Source organism: Poecilia mexicana, unplaced genomic scaffold, assembly GCF_051168715.1.
Source record: "Poecilia mexicana isolate PSO_F unplaced genomic scaffold, ASM5116871v1 scaffold_2, whole genome shotgun sequence".
NCBI lineage: Eukaryota > Metazoa > Chordata > Actinopteri > Cyprinodontiformes > Poeciliidae > Poecilia > Poecilia mexicana.
This window is the reverse complement of record NW_028263371.1, coordinates 19,129,757-19,157,379: the sequence shown is the minus strand read 5'-3', so window position 1 is coordinate 19,157,379 and position 27,623 is coordinate 19,129,757. Positions and strand designations below refer to the sequence as shown.

At 41.6% G+C, this 27,623-nt stretch overlaps 1 protein-coding gene across 1 annotated transcript; it reads left to right on the top strand.

Moving 5' to 3' along the window:
- The first annotated feature begins 81 nt into the window (after positions 1-81).
- Positions 82-26,670, top strand: LOC106916757 (aryl hydrocarbon receptor-like). The gene is made up of 11 exons (XM_014985257.2): positions 82-626; positions 5,367-5,554; positions 12,640-12,740; positions 14,826-14,915; positions 15,664-15,796; positions 16,692-16,825; positions 17,353-17,555; positions 17,767-17,876; positions 19,418-19,559; positions 19,757-21,311; positions 22,797-26,670. The coding sequence occupies exons 1-11, from the start codon at positions 304-306 to the stop codon at positions 22,941-22,943; spliced, it is 3,126 nt and encodes a 1,041-aa protein (XP_014840743.2). The 5' UTR covers positions 82-303; the 3' UTR covers positions 22,944-26,670.
- Positions 26,671-27,623: the final 953 nt, after the last annotated feature.

Sequence of the window (27,623 nt, the reverse complement as noted above, 5' to 3'; positions counted from 1 at the left end):
ACAACTCAAAGCCATTATAATATCATAAAGGAACGCTGCGGCACAAACATGCACAAACGAAGCACTAAAGAAGCAGCAAGTGGCCCACTTTGGTTTGTTTTGGAGCAAGACGGGGGGGAGGAGGGGGGGTGACCTCTGGATGACCTAAAAAAAAATCAATTTAATATCTCAGAAACCAAAGTAGCACAAACGAACATTTTAACGGCACAAACCTGCACAGGAGCACCGACCACTCAGGCTATTTGCTGAAATCTTTCACGTGGGTGGGGTGTCAACTTCACGCAGCTGGGTGAAGTGCGTGGAATGCGCGGCCCCGCCGCAGGTTGGAGTGGAAGAAGAGGCTGTGCTGCTGTCTGCAGTCTGACCCGCAGGAGAGATGCGCTACGTTCTGGCGCAAACTGCGCCAACGCTCTGAGGAGCTGCTGCTCAGAGACAGGACTCCGCTGCATCGCTTTCCTGTCCAGCTCATCCGTTGATGGCTTTGGATTTGCTATTCCTATTGTCGGACATGACGTGTGCGGGCGGAAGATTCTAGCGGAACGTTGGCCCGGCGGGTTCTGCGTGTCCTGGAAAAAAGGAGCAGACATGTACGCAGGACGCAAGAGGAGAAAACCCGTCCAGAGAGCGTGAGTTCCGCTGAGTTTCTCATCTTGATTGTGAAATGTGTTTTAAAGGAGCGCAGACCAGTTGAGATGCACCTGCTGAGCAGAGCTGTGCTGCAGAAGGCGCAAAGCTGCGCCCAGACAAGGAGGAAAAGAAACGGTGGAGATTTTTTTAATTTTTTAATTTTTCTTATAGTTCGTACTAATTTTGAAAGCCCCGATTATTCTTGGAAAATGTGGTTTTAGAAAAAGAAAAACGCTGGAAAAAAATTTTTTTCGTTGTAAAAAAAAAAAAAAGAGAGAAGGATCGGATCTCAGGCCTGCAGAGGCCTCAGCGTCCGACCTGCTGCTTCAGCTTCTTCAACAGAAATAATAAATTAATCCATAAAAAGATGGAGGAGCAAATATGCCTAAACATTCCGTTCGTTTTAATAACTTTGCATTGGCTGTTAGCAACATTTAGTTTGGACATCGGGATCCGTACGACGCCATTTTCCTCATGAACGTCCTTCAGAGGATCAGCTGCGTCGCCCCTTAAGCTCCCATCCACTCAGCGCGCAGCGGCCTGCACAATATTACACCCCCTTTTTATTATACTTTCTTTCAATATTTTCATTTGCATAAATGAAAACAATAAAATAAAAAAGTAACAGGAAATTGTAGCGCGGTCAGTCAGAAATGTTCTTTATTTTCAAAGCTGCCTGTCATCATCTTTTTTTTAATGAAGCGAAATGAATCCCTGACAGCGTCACTTCACTGTCAAGAGATTCAGCTGATTTAAAAATTAAAAAAATTACACAAAAAAATTTATTGCCGTGGAATACAAAAAAAAAATGTCCACGTTGAAAATGAAATATAATTAGGATTTCTAACTGTGAAAATGAGACTTTAGTCTGTGATGTTCTGAAAGCTCGGCTGTTATCGACCAAAAACCCAGCAGCAGTTTTTTTTTTCTCCCCCAACTTCTATTTGTAACAGAACAATTTGATTCTGAACCGCATTGAAATAAGACATGTTCATATGGAAACAAAATGTCTGAAGGTGCGATTTAATTTCCAGACATGATCATCTTTTTTTCCCCCCCCCAGAAACCAATACCAAATGACAAAATACTATTAACATGTAATTAATGTGTTATTTAAAATATGCTTAAAATGCGTTATTTTAGATAAGTGGTTTTCATGCATATTTAACTGTATGTTATGATTTTACTTTGAAAAAGCACGGAAAGAAAATTGGGACAAATCATTATGCAGTTTTGCTCAGTTTCTGACAAATGAATGACGTGTAGAAATTAGGAACTGACATTGCAATTGCTCGTTCTTAAGAAATGATAACAAGACAAGGATCAGTAACAGAATGCAACATATTAAAGAACCTCTCAAAAGTGAACATTCTGGAATATTTACAACAACTCATGGTTTAAAATAATAAATAAAAAACCACGCTTACAGGTTTCTTGTTTGGCTTTGTTTGTCCCACCTAAATGTTTCAGATCAAACTGATTTTTATACTTGATCAAGATAACCTGAAATATATAAAAAAATATATTTTTTTCTAAATATTTCCCTCCTAAACCTGCTAATTAGTTGTTCCACCAATAACTGACATCCAGATCTTGTGTTAACGAGCAATGACTTAACATCACCACTAAGGGATTTAGGCCCTCCCTCCTTGACAGCAGTGTTTTCATTTGGAGCGGCCCCTCCAGTTAGAATGGTAGAAAAGCAAACTTCATCACACAAACATCACCATGTTTGGACTGATGGTCTGTTTCTGAAAATCCAGCTCTGTTCTCTCTGTCTTGCTTGGTGCAAGGAGAGGACCTAAATGCAGACACTCAGGCCAAATCAGATGATGGTTGGTTTAATGAGGCGAGATAACAGGTTAGAAAGGACAGCACACAGGGGACCACAAGGTATACAACAGTAGAATCCAGCAGCTACTGACAGTAAATACTGGGGACCGGATGGAGAACCAGTGGCTGAGAAATGAGACCAGAAATGTAGGAGAGAGAGAGAGAAGAAGAAGGCTAGGGAGAACAGGGAAATGAAACTGAAGCAAATAACTAAACACATGATCTAAAATAAGATTTAAAAAAAATCTTGAATAAACTAGGCTGGGGGAAATAATAACAATAAGATTAACAGAAGCAGAAATGTACAACTTGAAGGGACAAGCTCAGGTGTAACATGAGACATCCTTCCTAACGGGTCTGCTTTTTGTCTCATTAGTCCGCACGCCTTTGGCATCATCAGGATGCTTTTTTTTTTTTTTTGGTAAATGTGAGACAGGCCTTTGTGTTCTCTGGGAACACAAAGGAGATTATTTCACAAAATAATCAGATTTTTTTTATGTCTCATTCTTGCAGCGACAATAGCATTACTGAAATCTGAATGAAATAGTAAAGAATATTATTTTTTTTGACTCAATTTAAATATCAAAAATAACTACAGATGAAATGATTGGACTTTGCCGTTGTGCTGGTGAAAATCAGAGATGTTCTGACTGTCGTTTGGTAGCAACACAGTTTTAATGCAGAATGAATGCAGAACATCCATTCTTGTATGATGATGAGGGTCAGTTAACTTAATTAAAATAAAATAAATTATTCTAATATTGACACTGCAGACACGGCAGCTGCTGTGTAACAATATGCATGGGTCGTTTTCTTTTATTATTTTGTTTTTTTATTATTATTTGGAGACGAAATCGGAATGAACTTGAACTGAACTCTTCAGTTGCCATCCTATGGTTACGTTCGAACAGGCAAATGCAACTTGAAGCAGATGGGTTTTTTTTTGTTTTTTTTTTGGTAACAGTCTGAAAGGATCAATATGAAACTTTCCCCTTAAAAAAATCTCATTTGTGCATCTTCCAAATGAGGTACTACATCAGAATCAAATAGTTTGCAAAGCGTCTGCAGTCTGAACGGCAATGTCATATTTCACCCAGCTTTTATGTCCTTGACGTGAGTCATGCGTCGTATTCCTGCGCCAGAAGTAGCCAGTGCTCCGGAAGTCCTGGAAACTTGTGACATCACCGAGTCAAAAGTTGCTCCTAAGTTTTAGAATCAATCAAAACTGAAGGCCTGGGAGGCTGGGTGCTCTCTGGCCAGACTTCTGGCCTGTTCTCTCACTTTGCAGCGATGGTGAGTCATGCACGTCACCATGAATGAACTTGGAGTCACCATGACAGCTGCGCCAAATGTACTGCCTTCTTGTCTTTGCTGGTATAATCCTCCATGCGTGATGCAGTCAGATCTCTGGTCTAAGCAGCAGGAAGTCCTGCCCTCTGCTGAATTATGAGCATGTGATTATCAGCTATTAGAGGCGTTCCTTTCTGAACCGGCTGCAGGAGCCTTCATCTTGGATCATGTCTACCCGGGTTAATAAGGACTGAACCCTCACTAAGTGCTGTTTAGTTGTTGGCATGCATCCACTTTGTGACTGAAATAAGTATTCTCCTAATGATGCTAACATTTAAAAGGATAATGTATTACCGTATGTGACTGTAGTCACATGTGGGGTACCCCAAGGTTCAATCATAGGACCGCTCTTATTCAATATGTGCTGCCACTAGCTCAGGTTGTAACAGGAAATGAGATTAGTTACCATAGCTATGCAGATGATGCACAGTTCTACCTTACGATGTCCACAGGAGACTCTGAACCCATACATGCACTGACCAGATGCTTAGAACAGATAAATGTGTGCTTGTGCCAAAACTTTCTGAAGCTGAACAGAATAAAGACTGAAGTTATTATCTTTGGACCTATATAGGAACAATCTAGCGTTACAGATACATCATCCGTCTATTTTCCGACACACTTATCTTTAGTGGGGTTGTGACGTGAGGGTGGCTGGTGCCTATCACCAGAGATCAATCAACCTGACAGTCATGATTTTGGACTGTGGGAGGAAGCCGGAGTACCCAGAGAGAACCAACGCACGTCATTTTTATACAGCTGAAGAAATACAAAAACCTTTTTATCGAAAAACGTTTTCTTGAAACTGGCATGTTTCCATTAAGCAAATTTATTTTTATTATTCCAATTTGCACAATTTCATGGTCAACGGAAACACAGCTTATGACGTCAACATCTTCCCATACTTAATAGTGGTCGGACGACATAGGAAAGTTCAATGCCGTACAGTGGTGCTCAAGTCCCATCCTCACAATCTACTATCCTGCAAACCTGCTCAAACACACCTGAATCCAACGGCTGAGTTCCTTTAGCAGTTCATTAGATTCAGGTGTGTTGGAGAAGGGATGCTTCTAAAAGTTGCAGGACGGTAGCGCTCAATGACTGGACCTGGGCATCTTCGCTCTACACACAGTCTATAAAAGGCCCAGGTGGAAAAATTATTAGCTAAATTCAGTAGAACGACCCTTTGTTTGGACTGCAAGTGTTCACCAGCCTGAGGTGTGTGAATCTTCATTGGTGCTGACAAAGTGTTTGCATTAAGTAATGCTACTATTGAGAAGCACTTGCTTAATTCCCATAGAGCTGGTTTCCATTTGGTGTTAGGGGGGCTTCTTCCTCCCTAACACCAAATGGAACTACATTACTTAACAATTTTGACAGTCTTGGTGAATAATCACCCTTACATATTTTATCAGTATCATATGTTTAAAAAATGGCTTAAAGCTATGTATGTGTAACACAAGACAAAAAGTCAATATGTGTCTTAAAAACAGCTGTTTTAGAAGACGTCGGACAAATCTAAACTCTACCTAAGACTTTATCCATCTGTCTATCAGGGTGAAACAACCTTCTGCTGAGGGAGCCAAGTCAAATCCGTCCAAACGGCACAGAGACCGGCTGAACGGCGAACTGGAGCAACTCGCCAGGCTGCTGCCATTTCCTGAGGAGGTCACTGCTAGTCTGGACAAACTATCCATCTTACGGCTGAGCGTCAGCTACCTACGAGCCAAGAACTTCTTCTCTGGTGAGCTTACACACCAAAATTGGGTTTACGACATAATTTGATGTTTTCTTAGTTGTTTGTCCTTCTGCCCTGCAGCAGTGAATGCTACACTGCAACTGTGTCTTTAGTAAGAGACGATAACTCTCCTGTGGTGTGAAGATGGGGATAGTCTTGATGTTGTGCATTACTTTCCACTTTCTGCGGTGAACCTCTAACTTAATCAATGTTTGTCTTATTGTTTGGTGTGGATAAACATGACAGGAGCTTTTAAGTGATGTGTAGGTTATACTTTTCCTTTTTTTTTTTTTACAGATGAAGCCATTTTTGTGTTATACCTTGTGGAATATGAAAATATATCTCATATCAGAGCTTTATGGAGGTTACCATGTATGCTGATGTTTAAACTGGTTTCAGATGACACCTTTTAGAGATGCCCTGCATCTCTAAAAGGTGCAGGGCATCTCACCTTTTAGAGATGTCATCTGACAGGATTGTTATTTATAGAGATGAAGAGTTTTAGATAGGTTTCTTTTCCTTCAGAAGCCAACGGAGTTGCCCCAGAGGAGCTGCTCCAGTGTTTTCTCCACTGAAGACCTTGTAACTTTATGCGAAAAATACTGCAATGCGGCCACTGGATGCTCTGTGGACATGAATAATGGAGAGAAACCGTGAAGTTTAAAGAATTTATGAAACGAAGGCAGAGCCATGTTTGTTTAAGGAAGCAGCTCTTTGAAATGGCTGTTTGGACCGAAGCAGACAGGACGCAGCTGCACTGACGCCAGCAGCGCTTCTTCTCTGCTGTGTGGCTGCTGCTTCTATGCCCTGAAAACACACAGCTACACGTCTGCAGGGTTTTCATCCTTTGACAGAGTAATGCAAAACCATTTCACTATTTGGCTGCTGAAGATGTCACATAGAAATATTGACACTGGAGTCGAACGAGCGCCTGTCCATCAGCGGTAGCTCACTTCCTGCTGTCATTAAGTAACTAACAAGCTCAGGGCTGTTAGATTATCTGCACAGCAGATTTGCTGTGCAGAGCTCAGGACCATGTGGCCGTTGCTCCAGGCTTTCTGACAAACCCAATGTAATTAGTTGTGTGTAAACAGCACTAGTTCTGCATTTCAGTTGTTTCCAGAAGCTGATAGTCCGATCAGCAAAGGCTTTAGCTGGGATGCACTCTGGAATTGGTGCGAGAGCCTCAATTTGGTGTTTGGTGTTTACAGGAGCTGTGGAACACCAGGAGAAGTCGGCGTTCGTCAACTTTTTAAATCATGGCCATAGGCTTAGGTTGTTTGTTGCGTTTGCATTAAAATGTGGCGCCAGAGGTGAACAGAGCTGTGGTGAATATTCTGGCAAATAGAATTATCCCACTAGGCGTCCATGTGTGTTACAGTCTGGCGCTGCAGAGGCAGAAAGGATCGACCTGTGTTTAAAATAAAACTAGCATTAAAACCCTAAGTGATAACCAGAATGATAAAGTAGTTTTTGTTGCTTATACCAAATATAAGCATAGCAGAAAATCGACTAGCAAGGAGCACAGCGTTATTGTAGCCTAGCGTGCTGCCTAATGCGAAGTCAGGTAACCTTTTGGTGAATGTTATAGAGCGTATTATCTGGTTGTCTGTTTTAAGTTGTTAATCATTACTTGGACTATAAATACTGCTCCAATAGGCCTAAAAGCATCAATGTAGTAGATAAACATCCTGGAAACCTTCACAATAAGAGCCAAAAATTATATGAACTCCAGGCAATGCTGCAGACACTATAGTCACCATAACAATAGAAAAGACAATAGTCAATAGTTTTTTCACTGTTGATGTCAAAAAACTATTGGTTGATTGACAGTAGCTGACAATAGCTGTTGCATATTTTGATGAATATACCTTTTTATTTCTTAAATATTTTAGCAGAAGTTACAAGTGTTCTTCAAATGAGTGTGAATATGTATATGTACTGTAACTCTCTGCATCTTGCATACAGCATGTCAACTGTCATGGCACCAGGTATTAGTTGCCTCAGTGTAAAAGGAGAAAAACCAAATGATTTAGGAAATGACAAATGAACTGAAAGGTTTTGCTTAGCCTTCCTGCAGTCTTAGCGCAACAATTAGGAACAATTAGGAAGAGCATGGAAACTGTCATGGTGAGACAGAAGGGAAGCGTTTAGGTTTGACCATTAATTTCCAAAACCACACATAATTTTTTTTTTTTTTTTGTAAAAGCTCACATGGGGTCAGTGCGACCCTGGTGCACCACGCACAGAGTAAAAAAAAACAAAACTCATGGGGCCTAAATGACCACATCTCTTCCCTAAGCTACTGCTGGATCACCACAACAAAGCCTGCTACAAATGCTAAGGCTAGTTAGCATGGCCACCCATGATGGTGGATAAACAGTTTCCCTGGAATGGTATATTGTTTCTCCGCCATTAGCATATTGAGCAGCATACATATAGTTGATTGACAGTAGCTTTTTTTCCCTACAGCATTGTGCGCATGTGCATAATTTCCAGATGCAGCGGTCCATAGGCTACGTATGACTGGGTCCAGGTGTACAGTGTGCATCCAAACACCTGAGCGTTTGAATAAACAACAAAGACAAGGCTGCCTTTCTTTGATTAATTATTAAGACTTTGTTTCACCTTTTTGCTGAATAAAAATTCACTATGCAGATGATATTTTGACAATAACATAATGTTATTTTATGCCAAAGTTGTAGTGCTATTCAAATGCTACCATTAGGTGTTTTTATGCTAGTTTTAGTTATCAGCTAGTTTTACATGTTTTACTTTTTTTTTCACTCTGCATGGAGTTTGTAACTGTTGCACAACATGCTAGTTCTAGCATACGTGCGATAAAACTATTTTAGCTAGCTTTAGCATTTCAGCTAATTGTAGCTATTTTCCTGGGGGGGGGGGGTGTCTCTCTGCATGGAGTATGTTCCTATAGGTCAACGTGATAGTGCTAGCCTAGATGCTATCATTGGTATTTTAGCTAGCATTTCAATTTTAGCTAATTTTAGCTTTTACATGGGTTTTTTTCACACTGCATGGGGTACTTTGCTGTACCCCATGCAGCAAAGCCTAGTGTAGGCTATCACTAGGTCAACTTGCTAGTGATAGCCTACATGCTATCATTAGTATTTCAGTTAGCTTTAGCTTTTTAGCTCATTTTTACCTTCTAAACTTCTATGACCTTACAGCATAGGTTGGGAACCAACCTATGCTGTCTGTGGGTTGGATTTTTGCACTGACTGAAAGTATGGGAAAGTTGAAGGGAACAAATACTTTTGCAAGCCACTGTATGCTCATCCTGAGCTCAGTGCAATGAGAGGTTTTATCACTGCCATTCTCAATTGAGCAGAATAATTCACACTAACACAATCATTTATGTTTGCACAGCAATGATCAATGCTCACTGACTCAGAAAAAAACAGCTGACATGTTAGTTATGCTGTAGAAACTTATAAAATGAGCATCAACATATTTAAAAACACAGACACAAAGACAATATGTCACTTGTCATTGCTGTTAGACTGCCAGTGTCTAACAGCTGTTTAACTACTAGTTCTGGATAGTAGTTCTGGACAGGAACTACTGTCCAGAACTACTGTCTGGACAGTAGTTCCTGATTAGCTGCAAATAGGTGCAGATTAACACCTGAACTGAGCCTAACCTGACATAAGCCTTTAGAGGCAGCATGCAGTCTAATGTCTCTTCTCCCTGTGATCTTTATTACAGTGATTCTTTGGTGATGCTGCAGCTTTAGGTAAATTTTTTTTTTCATTGTGAAACAATGTGCAAATGTTATTGACTGAAACAAATCAATAAAGGTACTTCTAGATAATCATTGAGTTATTTTAAACAGTAAGTTTGTATTGGAGACATGTTTACTCACTGAAAATTTTGAACATTCCCCCACCAATATAGGTGATGTATATGTGTGTATATATATATATATATATATGGTCGCGGATAATTTTCCCCATGCTGAGTTGAAAGTAGTACTCCCTAAATTCCACCAGCACATTAAAAGTTGATGGGTAAAACTTTTAATGTATCCTTGTACCCTTCAATGATTCCCCTAGCGCCTTAGCTATTTATAATCTACTCCTAGTTTCTTGCACTTTGAATTACTTTTTATGGTAACAAAAATGAACAACTGAAAACTCAAGAATTATTAGTTTTCAATGATTACAGAATTGAAACTTTAGGCACTCACTTGAGCCAGAGTGATGTAAACCTGCCAGCAGGCAGCCAGTGTTGCTTTGTCGGTGAAAGCTGACGCGTCTGTCTGGACATCAGTGGGGATGCAAAGTTTGCTCTGTGACTTTTCCCGCATTATTGCAGATATAAAAGTGATTCTTAAAGCAATCTGTTATCAGACCTCATGGCATCTTCTTCCCCCTGCTTTGTGACGTAACCTGAATGTGAGTGAAGCATCTGATCTTCATTTACTCTGTATTACTCTGCAGCTGAGCAGTCGGTGCCAGGGAACCCTTCCTCTCTATAGACTTAACATGCCGGCCTAATGCTGTCTGCACATGTAGCACCGTTTCATAATTCATCTGATCTGTCAGTGTTGCACAAACAGACTGCTGCTAGAGCAGTATTTCTTATATGATTCATCTGAAAATAATGTATTTTCTTCTAACCTATCAATGTGCGTGTGTGTGTGTGTGTGTGTGTGTGTGTGTGTGTGTGTGTGTGTGTGTGTGTGTGTGTGTGCGTGTGTGTGTGTGTGGCCTTGTTTTTGATGCAGTGTAACAAATGCTAACGTTTTTCTAACAAATGCTACTTTGACCCCGTAAGAAGATGTGCTGTTTCTCAGTTATGGACGAGCTTTAGAACTGATGTGTGAATTGAGTTCAGGTCAGGGTTAGGCTGTAGAAATGAATGAAAACTGAATGTGAGGCAACGCAAAGTCCTTGTGAAGGTAGTAAAACATACTATATGCAGTCTCACTACTGCATATAGTATGTCTCAGTGTTTGTGTGCGTATGCTGAGCTGTGACAGCCCTTTGGAGGAATTCCAGGACAACATGTAGGGATTGGGCAGGAAAACGTAAGCAGCACCAGCTCAGAATGTTCCAGTTAATCCTGTTGTATGATGAACAAATTGAAAGTAGTAAAATATTTGCTAATATTTGCTGTGTTTTCTGGATCGTTGGAAACTGCATTTGAGTTGATATTTTCTTTCATTTATGTGCTGATCGAAACTAGTGATCAATGGATTGATAAACATTGCCCAGAACTTCAATCGGTTCAGTATTCTGCGTGCATCATCTGCAGATGAGACCTGTTGCTAAAAGTCTTTACTTGTTAACCTTGTGCAGCATCCTCCACTCTGAGGTCCAGCTCTACTTCCATCCTTTCCACTCCTCCACCATGAAACTCAAACCTTTCAGTTCCCATGGCTACCAGCATTGACCTGCATTTCTAATCTCAAAACCACTTGTTTAGAAGGTCTTGCCCTCAATGATTCCTATATTTTCTCTCCTACCACAACGCCTTCAGGTCATTTCTGCATGCATTTCCAGTTTGTAGTCTTATGGTGACTGTGAGTCTTCTGTGTTTTATTACTTCGATGTTGCTTTTACTTGTTGCTCCATTTTGTTGCTCCCAATGTAAGATGACCTTAAAATGCCTGTAGGCATTTTAATTCTTATCTTGGTTGGGTTTCAATGTATTAAAACATGAGCCCAGATATTCAGGCTCAGCCTTCTGCCTTCCAAGACAGTCTGCTGGTTTGACTGTAATAATCTGCGGAAAATGTCCACTTCCACCAAACGGACTAACAGAAAAACGACTCTCTGTTGTCATCATCTTTGTATCTGACTATCAAGAACCTTCTACTTCCTTTGTACTTTTATTTAATAAATGGTTTCATTCTGATTTGGGGGGAAAAATCATGAATGGAGATGACAATTGTTCAATAGTTTTATGAGAAAAGTTGAGTTTGTGTGTCTGCTACCTACAGACAAAAGCTTGAAACTAGAAATCTCACCAGAACCTGATAAAATGTGGCAAGCTGTGTGTTTTTTTTTGTTGTTTTTTTTTGGGTCACTGCTTACATGTCAATCAGGGCCCCATGGCAACCATCCACTAACATGTCCTGACACCAGTCTATGTTCACCGCAGGAGGTGACTGGGCAGGTCAGGAAAAAAAAAAAAACAGTTTATTGAAGTTCTAAATAGGAAAGAGGCAGTCGCACCAAAACCTGGGCAGCAATGCATAACTCATTATTCATGCAAGCAGTGCAGCTCAAATTTGAGCTCATTAGGAGTAATGTAACCACTTTTACTGACTTCCTAATCAAACAGGATGGCTTAATTTTAGAGACTGAGCAAACACAATAAATGTGTAAATGAATCAGCTGCATGCAGTTTTTCTGAAAATCCAAAAGCTACTTAAACAGCTCTACCAAATTCATGGAAAAACATATGAGTGAATAAGCTTAGAGACTCTTGACATTGCACCATGCCTGACATAGATTTCTTATGTTCTTAAAATAAAAGCTCTGGCCCAGAATTGGTTATCCCATCATGGCATACTTCAGCCTCTGGGTCAGGGGTCTTCACGGGTCACGGCTTGGTGGTCCTGGGGGATCAGAGATCAATGATCAATTAGTCCTGCAACCTTTCTCATCCCTCCATCCAGTCACTTGGTAACTGACCATTAGTCACAAGTGAGAGTTGTCAAATCTAGAAGTTTGTTCCAGATTTGTGGTGCGTAGAAGCTGAATGCTGCTTCTCCTCGTTTGGTTCTGGTTCTGGATGAAGAGCTGACCAGAACCAGAACCTGAGAGGTCTGGAAGGTTGCTACAGCAACAGGAGATCTTGAATGTGTTGTGGTGCCAAACCGCTCAGCGATAAAGTGACATGATGTGCTCCATCTTCCTGGTTTTAGTGAAAACACCAGCAGCCAGCATTCTGGATCGGCTGCGGCTGAGGGATTGATTTTATATTATTTATTTATTTATTTGATAGAACTGTGAAGAGACTGTTGCAGTTATCAATTTCGACTGAAGACAGAGACCCATACACATTCTGGCAGTCACTGCAGAGCCTGATACACATGCTGGCCTGTGTGTTTGTCCCTACAGTCGCCCTGAGCAGTCAGAAGGGAGCCGCTGGAGCCACAGGGAACAACGAGAAACCAGGAGGCGGAGAGAAGCGCGTGTGCGAAGGAGAGCTGCTGCTGCAGGTCAGTACTTCACCTCATACAGGAATGGATCTGTTTCTGCCATTCTGTACATCTACCTTTACAGTTTATGAGTTAGGTTTTTTTAGAGACTGTGGACAGTGATGATTGGTTCTGGCTCCCATGTTCCCTGGTGACCCTGCCTGCCTCGCTCTGAGAATTTAAAATGTTACACTTTACTCAAACAAATCAGATCGTAAGCACAAAACCTGGCTAAGCTACACCTCACACTAATGAACGTCAGATGTCTCCAACTGAAATGAAACGGGTTATTGTTTGAAATTTTTATCCAACTTGAACTGAGTTGAGTGCCTCCGTCAACGGTTTTCTGTCGGTTCATAAATGAGTATTTTCTGCACGTAGGGAGTGAGTGTAAGTTTAAAGCTTTGTACAGAAAATTACTTTGCCTTCACTTTCTACTATATTTCACTTTTTTTATTTAATTTCCATTGCTCCATCCCGATCGGTCCTTTTCAGCGCTCGTCTGCTCATGATAACTGAGCGTCTCTGTCTCCCTTTGAACCTGAGAGAATGGATCCTGTCTTAAACCTGATAACCCTGAACGCATCTTTTACTCCCAAAAAAAGAGTGGTTGGTGGCTAGCATGTGTTGGGAAGATAACATTGTATCAACTCCCAGCTGCGTTGCTGTTGAAGTGTTAAAAACTGCTGCTCTCACTAAACTCGAACATGTTTTGAAGAAAACCCACCAGAAGGTGGTTCAGAGAGCTAATCTCGTGGAGTTTGTGGAGCTCCTGTGTTTCTCTTTAGTGCCCGTGTCACTGAGTAGAACGAGCTCGCTGGCACAGAGATCTTTTGGGTTTTGGTGCAGCCATTTCATCGATTTTCCACTCCAGTTCCTTCAAATGTGCATCAGCCTGGCATTCCAGGGAAATGGAGGGAGAAGGCTGCCAAATGTTCTCCAACTGGAGCAGGGAGGTTTAGTTGTACCACTCCTCATATTGGTAATAATGAGGATACAAAGCTCATTTAGAGAAACAATATTCCAATCAAGTTATGGACGGACATTAAGAACTTTCCTGGCTGAACCTGACTTGAACCGGTTTGCCTTGACATCAGATGAGAGGAACTGTGAGCCAACCAGTCAGTCAACTCAGCCTGTAGGAAAACTTTCCGATTTATCCTGTGTGTGCGCCTGGCTTAACAACCAGGGGAGGCAAACGGAAACGCATATGACCAGCACTTGAACCAAAATGCTCTCGTGAAGCCTATCTTCCTCTTTGTTGACTTTTCAATTGGAGTGTTGCAAGCCACCTCTTCATCTGCAGACTGAGTCCCATGATAAGCAGCTGGGAGGTGAGTGGGTGCTGTGGTGGACCGGGGTGAGGACATGTAGCCTCGGTCATATCTGCCAGCCCTCTCCGTGAGCTGAAGGACTCGGCTCCTCTCTGTGGCTGCAGCGGCAGATCACGAGATGAGGGTGTACTGTCCAACCCTGACCCTACGCTGCAGGACAGTGGTGGTGAGCACAAACTGGTTTAGTGAGGTGAAAAACATCTGAGCGTCTGTTTTTCTTTAAGAAGAAGTAATAAGTATGTTCCATTTCCCTCAACGGGTCCCCTCATCTCCCTTCTCAGTCTCATTGTTGGTGAATTATCATCCTTTATTCATGCAGTGATAAAATGCTCTCACCCAGAAGAGAGGGGAAGCGGTGCGACACACAGCGAGCATTGAGTCAACATTGATCAGACGTCGGCGTTTCAGTCATTAGAATTCAACCACAAAACGACATTGATTCATTCTTTTTAGTTAATCGGCTAGAATTGAATGATAAGTTTGATGGTTGATCCACCACAAATCGTCAACCTTAACCAGAATAAATATTTTTTTTTACCATAATTCAACACTGAATTATCATCGCTTGCTATTTGGGAAGTCTCTCTCTCTCTCTCTCTCAGGTCTTAACTCAGTTTGTGAGTGTTTGTGTACGGGCTTTGAAAGGACAGTGATGTTCTAGTACGGACTGATATGTAAAGGTCAACATCGCAGTTTTCACTGGTTTCTGACATGTTGATCCAATTCCACTGGTGTCATATAAATCAAGGCTGTGTCGCTTTTTGTCCTTCAGGCTCTCAATGGGTTTGTCCTGGTCACTACTGCAGATGGGACCATTTTCTATTCCTCTCACACCATCCAGGACTACTTGGGCTTCCATCAGGTATTCTTCACCTTGAATCTGCTCTGTTTGGTGGTGAATGTCAGAACCAGAGTATGGAGGCAGGGGGAACAGAGAGCGGAGGGTTATGACCCTCAGAAGTGGATTATTCTACCGGTTGAAGATGAAGGCATAAGCAGGTAGAATAAAACAATCACTTATAAGCGATTCTATGTAGACACACATGGAACGTCTACTGTGCAGTACATTTGCCACCAGTCATTGGTTTAGCATTAAAGGCTGATACTTTAATGCAGATGAGGAGTTTATGTGCAACATGTGGGTGGGATGAGCTAAAGGGTTCTGGTTGTTCCTTTTAGATGTCTGTCACCGCATTTTCTCTTTATATCCTGGTTTTTCTTATTAGAGCCACAGGAACAGCTGTGCTCTGCAGAAAACAGCATGGTGGTGCATCCTTAGATCCCAACATAAACTGGCCGGAGCAGCAACCTGAGCATGCATAGCTGCTTTTCTCTTTAGCTGGAGCCTCTGGGGGTTATGTGGCTACGACGCTGTCTTTGCTATAACTAGCGATTGTTCCATCACCACATCACAAACTCAGCGATAATCTGTTTATCTAAAGTAATTCCTGCTTGTTCATGTTTATGCATCTTGGTTTTATTTAGAGATTTGGGAAGCCACATTTTCTAAAGCAACTTGCTACATTTCCACTGGAGGCAGGAAGGATCCTGCATAGATGTAGAAAACTACTCAGTTAATTCCTTCACATATTTGTTTCTTTCCTCGTTAGACTGATGTCATGCACCAGAGTGTGTATGAGCTTGTCCATACAGAGGACCAGCAGGAGCTGAGAAGAAACCTGCACTGGGCTTTGAATCCTCCCCAGGCTGCAGCGTCTGCCGTGTCCCAGGACTCCCCCCAAGGTGACCACTCTCCTCTCATCATGAGTTTAAGATCTGCAGAGTCTTGATAAATCTTTACACTGTGCAGACAAAAACAAGCTTGATCATCTACGCTGTTGTTTTTGTTCTCCTTTCTTAAGACGTTTGGGTTTTCACACTTCCAATGACTTGACTGAGGGTGACACGTTCTTACATGTGATCTTTGATACTTTACGTAGTTTTACAAAACCGTTAAATCGGTTTCTGTGTTTCTGTGAAAGCCAAATGCTCTGGTGGTGCATTTTGGTTCTAGCTTTTTACCTCTGAGAACAAACAGCCAGACATCATTATGAGATGGTTAAGCACACAGCATTAAGCTGTGAGGCCAGCCCCGGCTCCGATCACATGACTCCGTAATCTTCACTGTGGCTTATGAGTTGAAGTGGTCCTAGATCTGTATTTAGGTTTTAAGATGCTTATGTGTGTGTGTGTGTGTGTGTGTGTGTGTGTGTGTGTGTGTGTGTGTGTGTGTGTGTGTGTGTGTGTGTGTGTGTGTGTGTGTGTGTGTGTGTGTGTGGGTGTGTGTATTTGTGTGTGTGTGTGTGTGTTTGGTGGGGAGCTTTGCATTTTGGCTCATATCGACAGTTCTAACACAACCAGGGTGCAGCTTGTCTGAGGAACACCTGGTTGCTCAATATCTTCAGACAGATGCAGCAGACAGAACAAAGTCCAGCTCAGTATGAATATGAAGTCCACCACCTCAACACAAGAAGCATCTCAAAACACTGAGCTAAAACTGAATGCAGGAATGGCTTTGTCATAAAAAAAACAAACTACCAACAACTGAACATTGCAAAATCATGAGACTAAAATCAAGAAAGTTGTTACTTCAGAGGATTTTTTACAAATAAATCATAAGAATTGGTTTCTGTTTTAGAGATGGAACCTGACAGCAGCTCTTCTTTGGTCACCTACAACCCAAAGCAGCTTCCACCAGAGAATTCCTCCTTCTTAGAGAGGAATTTTGTGTGTCGCTTCCGCTGCCTGCTAGATAACTCCTCTGGCTTCCTGGTGAGTAACGCAGACTGGAGACCACAGGCCGGGTGTTGCTTCAGGAGTATCTGCCTGCTTCAGCAAAGGTTTGGATAGAATATTTCAATGAAAGATGCAGAGAAATATACCAGGAGGTACCTTTCTTGTGTTGAAAATGGATGAAAATCTCACCAATTTACATTTTTTTAGCTAAATAATTTGTTTAAAGACATCTTCAAAATCAAAGTGCTTTAACTTCATACCTCACTCTGGTCAGAATCCTTCTATCTATCATGAAATCTCTGCTTATATTGACAATCTGAGACTTCCTGACGTAAAACAGCAACGTTTTCACTTTATGGTTGAGAATGAGTATGCAGAGGAATTAATAAAGATTAAGAGTTATTGTATAGGGGCTTTCAAGAAAGCCACATTAGTTTATATTCACACACAAAAAAAAGAATTATGTTGGATTTTTACATAAAGGTAAAAAAAATAAAAAATGTCAGGATGGGCCTGTGAGTTTGAGAGGATGTTCTTCTCATGCAAATCTGCTTCCTCTGCAGGCTCTGAACATCCAGGGCAGGCTCAAGTTTCTGCATGGACAAAACCAGCAGCAGGAGAATGGAGGGGAGGGCACGGCTCAACTTGCCCTTTTTGCCATCGCAACTCCTCTGCAGCCTCCGTCCATCCTGGAGATCAGGACCAAAAACATGATTTTCAGGACTAAACACAAGCTGGATTTTACACCCTTGGCCTGTGATGCTAAGTAATGTCACCTTTATCGCCTTTAGGGATCCCATGCCCATTAGCTGCTTTCTTTCTACTAGTGTAAATTGTTGCAGCATGCAGAACAGCACGCATTTTACACTCTCAGCCATTAACGGTTCAAAACGGTTTTTAATCATATTGTTCAATTTCCCTGGAACAACGTTTTGTTAATTGAATGTTTTTTTTTGTTTGTTTTTTTTTTCTTTCAGAGGGAAAATTGTTCTTGGCTACACTGAGGCTGAGCTACGAGTTCGAGGATCCGGCTATCAATTCATCCATGCAGCCGATATGTTGTACTGTGCTGAGAACCATGTCAGAAGTAAGGACATATTAATGTCAGGTCAACCAATACGAGATCTTTGTCTGCCAATGCATACATATGGTTTTCCTACAAGCAGTCAACATGCCAGCACACTGTATACACGCATTCTGTGATTACAGTCAGCAGGGGAGGTTGCTTTGGGTTTTGATCAGTTTCTGACCTTTCAGCTTCAGTCTGGTTCCACCGCATGTTAACGTTTACTTGGTTTGTCATTTGCCACATTAGCTGCTTGTTCATTTGGGGATGCAGTGGTCATGTTGCTGCTTCAGTCTTTTTAGAACCAACTGAACTGTTTACTTGTGGAACCACTTGCACGTCGGACTGAGTCCAACATGCAAGGACAGAGTCATTGCATGTTGGGAAAACATCTCCATGGGGGTGCTCAGACTAGCACTGTCAATAAGTAGCTAATAATTGAACAGAATGTTTGCTCCTTCTATGTTTACTGCAGCTAGAGGAGATTTGCTGACCTGTTTAATACCTCTCAAACATTAGAATATCTGTCTGACGTTTCGCCACAGTTTAATTCAGTTTCGTTGCCCCTTCTCTGTAGCTGACAGTTGCTTATCATCAACGTTTTTCTCTTTTGTTTTTTTTTTTTTGTTTGTTTTTTTTTTGTCCCCAGCGGTCCCTGAAGGCTCTTTCCTGGATGCACTTAGCATGCTAATATAACATAGTCATAGTTTCAGTCTTCTAGCAGCAGCTCATCGTTTTGATTCTTACACACGATCGTTTAAGTTGTCTGTCTGCAACGCTGGTGTGAAAACTTTTGTCACAACTTGTGCCGATAAAAATAGTTAATTTTGTACCAATTTATACAGGAATGATCATCTTTAACAACTTTCTTTTTATTGTATTGAACTATGGATCATTTTGACCCTAGTTCGTGGCATAATAGACAGTTTTAGAGTTCGTTTCACTGCCAGGGCAGTGAAAACCTTTGTCCTCCTTCATCTTCAAGAACAAACTGTCTAATCAAATGCAGTTTTAAATTGAATTTGTCAGTGCATACTCAGTGTCACATGTCCAACATCAACTTTTGGTACAGACAGAAGCATGCTGCTCTTTTACCCTTTGCCCTATTACAAAAGTTGGGACGGTCTGGTCCAGTGTGTTCAGACAGCTTTCACAAGTAATCCTGCTGGATTAGAGGACAGACTGAGTGAAGCTGCGGAGCTGCCAGACTAAAGGATACATCCCATAAATCCACAACATGGTGTAAAGCATTAGAGATGATACAAACAGCAGCAATGACAACAAGACATGAAACTAACTTGGGTTAGTTTCACCTGTTGCCTCATTTCTATCTAGGATCACCAGCAGATTTAGAACGCCACAACAAACGTCAATCACTGTTTATATGAAGAATCAGAAAGTTGTGGCCAAAACCAAGGTTCTAAGAACCTGAAACATTTGAAAACATGAAAAGTCCTAAAGCTAGAAGGCTGGACCTTTGTTATTCTAATAGAATATTTCAGTGAGCTTATTTAGATTTTTTTTTTTCAGTTGACTCTTTATGGTTGTGCTTGTGTGTTTAGTGATAAAGACGGGAGAGAGCGGACTTACTGTGTTCAGGCTCCTCACCAAAGAGAATCGCTGGAAATGGGTCCAGGCCAATGCCCGGCTGGTGTACAAGAACGGCAAACCAGACTACATCATCGCCACCCAGAGGCCACTTCTGTACGTTTCTGGCTCTGTATGTTGCTAGTTGTATACGGAAAGTGCATTCAAGAAATAATAACCATAAAAAAAAACAACTTATTTAACATATTTGCTCTGACTGTTCCTTTTAAACATAGGAGGATTATTTGAACTCACTGGTTTGGAAAAGCCACAGAGTTATTTCTAACATGTAGTCTTGCTTGCTGTTTTCACAGAGATGAAGAGGGAGGAGAACATCTGCATAAGCGCTCCATGCATCTCCCCTTTACCTTTGCCACAGGCGAGGCCTTGCTGTACCAGTCCAACCACCCCATCGCGGGCTTCGTCGATGGAAGCCAGGAGAAAAACAGCAGCAGGTCCAGGAAAAGCCGAGCTGAAAGGCTGGCAAGGGATGGCTTGGATCCTGGTTCTCTTCTTGGGGCTCTCATGAGTCAGGACCAGTCTGTATATGTTTGCCAACCAGCTCTTGAACCCAAAACAGCCTTCCAGAGCAGTTTCTTTGGAGAGCAGACAGACTTCTCTGTCTCTGAACTTCCAAGGCAGAGCCAGAGCTGGGATGTGCCTCATAATGGTATTTTGGAGCCAGGCATTTCAGAACCCAGCGCCAGCTTTGACCCGCTGCTTGCTACCCTGGATTCTCTTACCCTGGAAGGTCAGGGTGTGGTGGATGCAGAGGATGGGAGCTGTTCCAACAGTGAGCTGTTTGGAGCTTTGGAAGGGCTGGGCCTTAGTGCTGAGGACCTGGAGCTGCTGCTCCTGGACGAGCGAATGATCAGGGTGGAGATGGATTCTGACCGTGTGCCTACGTTGGATGACCTGTTGACAAATGACGAAATCCTCTCGTATATCTACAACTGCATTGAAGGTAGGGCTGCTTCCATGGAGCACAGGCGACAGGCACTTCCTAGAACAACAGCAACAGTCCCGACCACAGTGTCGGCATCTGAAAGTAATCCCAGATCTGGTGCTGATGTGCAGATGCATTTTCCTCACTGTAAGCCTTGCCTGGTGGGGCAGGCTCCTATTGTCCAGCTGTCACAGCAGATGCAGCAGCACCTCAACATGCGAAAAGGCAGACTCGGCCATGACTGGAGCCAGCATAGAGACCAGCTGACTAACGGAGAGCTGCTGGGGCACAATCCAGCCCTCCACAACGGACACTGGACAGCTCAGGACACTCTCATCCATGCAGGATTGCATCTCCAACACACAAACAGTCAGCATGTGGTTTTCAGCAACAAGGCCACAGAGCTGGATGGGGAGTTTCTCCAGCAGCAAATGCGCCAACAGTTCCAACATTATCAGCAGTCAATAACGCAGAAGCAGCTCTCCGAGCACCGCCATGTCCAACAAAGGTCAACCGCTCTCAATGGAATGTGTGACGCCTTCTTCAACTGGTCCACAACGAAACCCCAGTGGCAGGATTTTGGTTTCGCTGAAAGTCTTGGTAACGACCCCTGTCCAGACAGCAGCCAGAAACCAAACACTTCTTTGGACTTGTGCACTAATTACGGAATGGCAGAGATGCCAAATGCGGATTTCACTGTCAGCGGACGTGCTTTGTATGGGAAGGTTGGACAGCAGGACGGGAGTGAGTTTACAGTTTCATCTTTCCAGCAGCAAGAAGAAGTGACCACTGTCCCCTTCGCTCAGTGCCCTCTCCCCAAAACATCCCTGGAGCAGATCGTGGGAGTTGGAAAACCTTGCAGTCAGCTGGACCACAGTGATATGATGAGCTCTGAAATTGGCCACGACCCAAGTAACAGTAAGGTGAGGCTGCTGATATTTGTCAAAATATTAACCAACTAGATTTTTTTGTCTATGATATTCAAAGTAGTTGCAGCTGTGCAGAGGCTGGAAAAGTATATTTTAACTACATTACAGTCAGCAATGATAATATTTTGGTTAGGTTTAAGCAAGTGATCGATCTTCACTTCTGCCATCTTTACTCCACTTAGAATAAATAGTGTAGATGTCCTGATCTGGACTTCATGTCTGCTGTACTCTCAGAAATAACCAGTACCAAGTCAGTCATTTTATTTCAATGACTAGAATCAGTCCCACGTCTGTTCTATAACACTCATGGGTGTTATGAGTTAACACCCATGAGTGTGCTAACTCATGGGTGTTAACTCACACAAGCAATAATAAACTGTTTGTGTTCAGTTTATTATTTGTGTTTGGATTGTGGCCGTTTGTGGTCACAGGGATTTGGAAAATCGGCCGACAATTTTTAAATCTTGCCGTGTGAACCAGACGTAACACTCACAAGCTCCACTCCTCTCCTCTCGTCTCGACCACTGCCCTAACGCTCTTTGACTCTGGTCGCTATGGTAATGTTTAAACATCCCTTCAAAGTAAGATACAGATGTGCCACAAAAATTAACATTTTACTTTCATGAACATTTTAACTCATGATAACGACAAATCAATGGGAGCCCTGAGCTTGTTTCTCTGTAATGAGATAGTCCCACCTGGGAGTGATGGGAGGCAATGACACCTGAAATGCTGCTTATGTGGTGAAGCCGTTCTGAAGCACATCTGTCGCTACATATCAAGCAGAGCTGGCTTGTAATGTGGGACTCACCTACCGGGATAAATCCATCCTCCTGTCTCTTCTCTGGGCCTTTTCCCCTTCACAAAGAAATTTCCAAAGACATCTGATCTGTTTCTTACTCATTTTGCTGCTTGTGGGCTCAGCATTGGCAAGATGTAGCCAAGAGAACCTAAGGATTTTCAAACAAATTCAAATACATTGTTTGTGGTTGTAATGCAACCAAAATTTGTAGAGTGTGAATACCATTGCAAGACATTGTGTGTTTTTTCTAGTATTCTACAAAAGCAAGGAAACAAAAAAAACAAAACACAGCTAACAAAGATTAAGCCTTGAGGATAACAGAAGCTTTTGCAAAGCTGTCATCAGTCTGAAACCATGGACCACTCTGTCACTCTTTGCAATTCTGTCATTCTGAGCATTCGGAACAGTGAAAAAGGTTTTGTTTCCTTCTAATTTTGCTCTTTTTGCCACAACTTCAATCAATTTGAGACATTGTGTAACATTGTGCAGGATCAGCACTTTCTATTCAACATAGGTAGAGTACTCCCTGGGGCAGGAGCACAAAGTAAGGCTCATTTTACTGAGTGTAAATGTGATCAGAGGTAATATGACAGGTAAACACGGTGTGAAGAGTGAACACATTTCTCTACAATCACTGAAGTTTAACCTGCAGGTTCGTGTCTGTTTAACTCATGCAGATGAAAGGCTGCATCCTGGACACTTCTTATCCTGGAGGCTGCGTCTTGCCCAACGAGAATGGAGCGGCGCCCCCTGCTGTCAAGGCGGCCAGTTCCGAGACTATACCTCAAGTACCTGACTCACAAGCCAGTGGCTTCTACCTCTGACCAAGTCATTATAATGTAGCAGGACAGTGTGAAGAAGCAGAAACACAGAGTGACTGTAGCAGCCTTATGCATACAAAGAACACGTTTTTTTTCTCTCTCTCTCTCTCTCTCTGTTCTTCTACTTGCTTTTTGTGTGTGCTCATATTATCACAAGCTTGTTGTTTACAGTCTTGAAGTGAAGAGTCTAAGTTATGTTGACGAGTCAAAATGAGAACGATGTCAGGGTGAATTTAGGAATGTGTTCCAATGTCACTGACGTGATTAACTGGTTGAAGCTGGATGTCGGCCGACACGTGACAACCCAACGAGTTCAGATGAACGGAGGGAAATCTGCTGTCATATTTTAATTTCAGCAGATCTTTTGTGTGTATTTTCCCTTGACGAGGCACAAAACTGAGACTTGGTCAGTTCAGATGATAGTTGAATATCAAGAATGTGCAGTGATGTCTAGGAAGACTGAATTTAAAGTAACACCACTTCAAAAAGCTCCAGCCGTTCCCAGACTGTGCAGTATTTATTTTTCTACAACAGGAAAATGCCTCCAGAGCTTCTTCCTGTCCATGTGGGATGTGCAGACTGTCGCTTATTTCTTGTTCCTCCTGGTAAAGATGTTTAAATTCATCTATTATTGAAACAGCCTGGACATTTCAGGAAAAAAAAAAGTCTATTTTAATTTAAATACATTTATTTGGTGGGGGGGGAAAACTGTTGAAAATAACTTTTTAACATAATAATGGGTGACACTATTGCTGGTACTAAAAATAGTCTCTTTAGAATAAATTTAACTAAAGCGTTTGGTCCTACCATCACAAATATAAACATGCACAGTTCTGTGAACTCTACTGAGACTTTAACTAGGACTGTGTGCTTTAATCAGTCTGAGCTGGTTTAAATTGAAACAAATGATAAATATGTGAGACGTTGTTCTCCTGAGGCCCACTGTGAAGCACGGTGGAGGATCCATGTTGCTGTGGGCCGGTTTCTCTGGTAAACCAGTGATAACCTCATCGCAGGATTTTTGATCCACCTTTTCTGGGTCAGGCATCACAGAAAAGGTCTCAACAGGCGGAAACACCCTGCGTCAGTTTCCACCTCAGTTCCCACAGCTAAACCTTGATCTGAAGAGAAGAAAGCATCAGAGAGGGCCCAGAGGGAGGGTCAAAGGTCGCGCTCTAAACGCCCCTGCCTCGCGAAGCATTAAAGGTGGAAACTACGTGTTCTACAAGAGCAAGCGAACCGAATTAATAGCAGGACACTAATAGCTGCTCCACAGTAAATTTGTTAAAATCAATCATTTCTTGACTCGCTGTTTGTTTCTCCACTGAATGAATGAACTCCCACTGGAGATTTTAAAAGATTTTCTTGTTGTGAGATGATGCTGCTGAAATATAAATCCAGTCATACACATCTTTACTAGCATCACCACTAACTTTATAAATCCCTCCTGGCAGTGATGATGATGTAACTTAGATCTGTAAACCTAGACGCTACTGAGATACTGAGGATTCATATCAGCTGCTTCAGGTTTTCTGTGTATTTGCAGGGTAAACAGTGAGACGTTGTTCCCTAGAAACGCTGCTGAACGTAGAAACTAACGTCTGACGACGAATTCAGATGAGTTTCTGCACATATTTGCCGTCTTCAGTCTAAGCAAACCATTCAGCACATTTCTTTGGTAAGCCCTTCCATCACACTGTGAGAATGTCGAGCTTTAGCAGTAAGAATATTCTCTAAATGTTTGGCATTGAGAGAACATGGATGGAGAAAATGATGAGTAGAAATACTGAGCACTTTATTTCAAGCAGTCACTAAATGGAGCTGTTATGATGCTTCAATAGAACTTGAGTTTTTTCTGTTAAATTTTCTTTTTTTTGTGTTCGCTTATTATTGCAAACAGTTGGATGTGTTTTCCTCCTGTCCCTGTAATTCCTACCACTGCTGGATGTTTGAGGAAATGGTCTGTAGAAGGAAATCAGAAAATGCTCCTTCTCATCTGACATGCAGTAGCTCTTTGCTCCCCATAAAGACTCATTAAGTCCAGACACATCAGTTAAAACCCTTTTAGAAGAATAGTCCATACCTTTTTTTTCCAGGCCATCTCATTGTGAAGAGGTGAAGAAAGACGTAAAACACGCTAAATGGCTGATCCAGTGTCTCACTTTTCTTCTTCAGAGGTTGAAATTAAATCAGGTGAAAACGTTCAGGTCCACAGTACTGAGGAGCCCTTAGAAAATGGCAAGATGTAATGAAACAAATGGTGAACGTAGAGTCGACGCCACATATTTACATCCACAGTATAAAAAAAAAGGCAGAACCTTTTTTGTCCCCGTGTCTGACATTAAATCATGTTAAACATTACTGTTTAGGTCAATAAGGGTTACCAAAATTACTTGTATTTGCTAAATGAATCCTGAGATCATTTTTCTTTTATTTTCTAAAAAAGAATCCTGCAGTTTGAATTACCCTTTAAACCCCAACGTGGGTCAAAGGTGATGGGTTTCCCTCCAGGAACTTCTCACAACAGTTGGGTCGGGTTTGTTGGCTGCTTTGCTCACACAAACCTCAGATCTGCCCACAACTTTGAGTCTACAGGACTCGTGTCCCCAGATTGTACCCAAATGAACCAGACTTAGTGAGAGCCGCATTTCTCTCCTGTTGGTTTCGCTGGGTGTTCGAGGTCTGAATTACTTCACTTTAACTTAAATGTTGTAAATTAAAGTGTGAGAATCTGATGAAGCTATGGCATCATTGTCTGGACTTTCCAATCCTCCAGGCAAAGTAAGTTCAGTATAAGTAAAGTTCTGACTTTAAAGACAGGTAATATATTTCTGTACTTTCTCACTGTTCTGGTATTTTACTCATAGAAACATTCTTGGTGACCTTAACTGACCCAAAACAGGAAAGGTTTTACTATCACACTGTGATGGAAAAAAAAAGAGAAAGTTCTTCATCTTTTTGCACAGTCTGTGTCAACGTCAGATTTGTAGATGGATGCTGGAGGGAAGCAGCTCTGAATGTCCAGGAAAACCCAGGAAAACGACTGAAACGTGTAGCTGAGGAGAATTATTCAGATTAGCGAAAGATGCTAAAAGAGATTTCCACTGAGTAAATCAGTTAATAATAATAATAATAATAATAACATGCATTAACAGCATTATTATTATTGTTTCTAATGAGATGGTACACACATGTAGATGTTAGCAAGTCAGTTTGCTATACTTAATAAACTTCTGTGAAATTCTAACAATGTGAAAAAAAATGTGTATATTGAGAAGTTACTGGTATGTACATAATTTTATGTCGAGTTTCGTTTGGGGCACAATTTTTTTTTTTTTTTTTTGACTCTATCAAAGTCATGATTTGTTTTGTATTTGTAAACGTTCTCGTGATGAAGCTGATTCTGTGACAGCCTGAAAACAGTGCCATACAGCAGAGCTTTGTGTCAGCAGGCTGAGTTGTTATAAGGTCTGAATCGTTTGCAGCCACAGGAAGTGAGTTTCAAACGAGGATGCTGCGGATCGTTACCGTGATCACTCGGCTCTCTTTTTCGGACTAAAACCGTTTGTGCGGCTGCGGGACTGCTCACTCATACTTCACCATCTCTGTATGCTCCTGTTTGTCGTTCACATGACAGGAAGCAGCAGGAGTCTCCATCCACTGTCAGACTCCTTGAAAAGGTGCTATGTGTCCCAGCATCAATAAATCATTACCACATGAACTGAATAAAGTCTCTGCTATGTATCTGAAATCAACAGCTTTACACAAACCCTGCTTCTCCACTCTGGAGCTTATCTGTAGAAGATATTTTTGAAAAGAACATGCTCCAGACTCAGTAATGTGGGAACAAAACTCCTTCAGTTCTTTGGACCCAAATGTGAAGTCATAAAAGAATGAAAATAGAATTTCCTGACGCAGGTACATTGTAATCTCTGTATTTTAACATTAACATAGGAAAGGAGATGGAACTCGGTCAATATTAATGGGACATTCAGAAGAACGCGGAGAGCTTTTCAATCTACTGACTTAACATACTTTCTCCATGACTTGTAGGTTTACAATTGCGCCAGACTCTTTCCATTTCCAGACGACATATTGAACAGTGAGATGTTCAAAACCTGTGAAATCTTTTCGTAGCCCAAGTCTGTTTTAAATTTCTCCACAGCTCCTCCCTGACCTGTCAGCTGTTTTGTCCCCAATATTCTCTGAACCTCCCAGGCCTCACAGAGCAGCTGGATTTTTACTGACATTATGTAACCCCCTGGGTTCCCAGGAATATAAGTTGCTATTGTTTTTTTTTTTTTTTTTTTTTTTTGAACAAAGACTTTATTTTATTAGTTTTGCATTCATAGTCAATGATTAACACCTTAAGTCACATACATCAATTTCCAGTACAACCAAACAAATTAGTTGAACAATAATATTCGAACGATTCGGCGAGCTGAAATTCCAGGGAGTCTTCTCTCCCCTGATCAGTGGGATATAAAACAGGTTACATATGGATTACAAACATGAGATATGAAATAAAGGGAAAATTTTGAAAGACATATGTTGTATCTTACTTGCTACAATACCAAATGGAAATATGTTATCAAAGGGTTCCACCTTTTCTTAAATAAATCAGTGGACATGTTTAATTTTGCTGTTATTTTCTCCATTGTATAAACGCTCACAAGTCTTTCT

Coding starts and splice junctions, on each gene's coding strand:
- LOC106916757 (XM_014985257.2), top strand. CDS start 304: ATGCGCGGCCCCGCCGCAGGTTGGAGTGGAAGAAGAGGCTGTGCTGCT. Junction 12,741..14,825: donor AAGGAGAGCTGCTGCTGCAG/GTCAGTACTTCA, acceptor TTTGTCCTTCAG/GCTCTCAATGGGTTTGTCCT. Junction 17,877..19,417: donor TGCTGAGAACCATGTCAGAA/GTAAGGACATAT, acceptor TTGTGTGTTTAG/TGATAAAGACGGGAGAGAGC.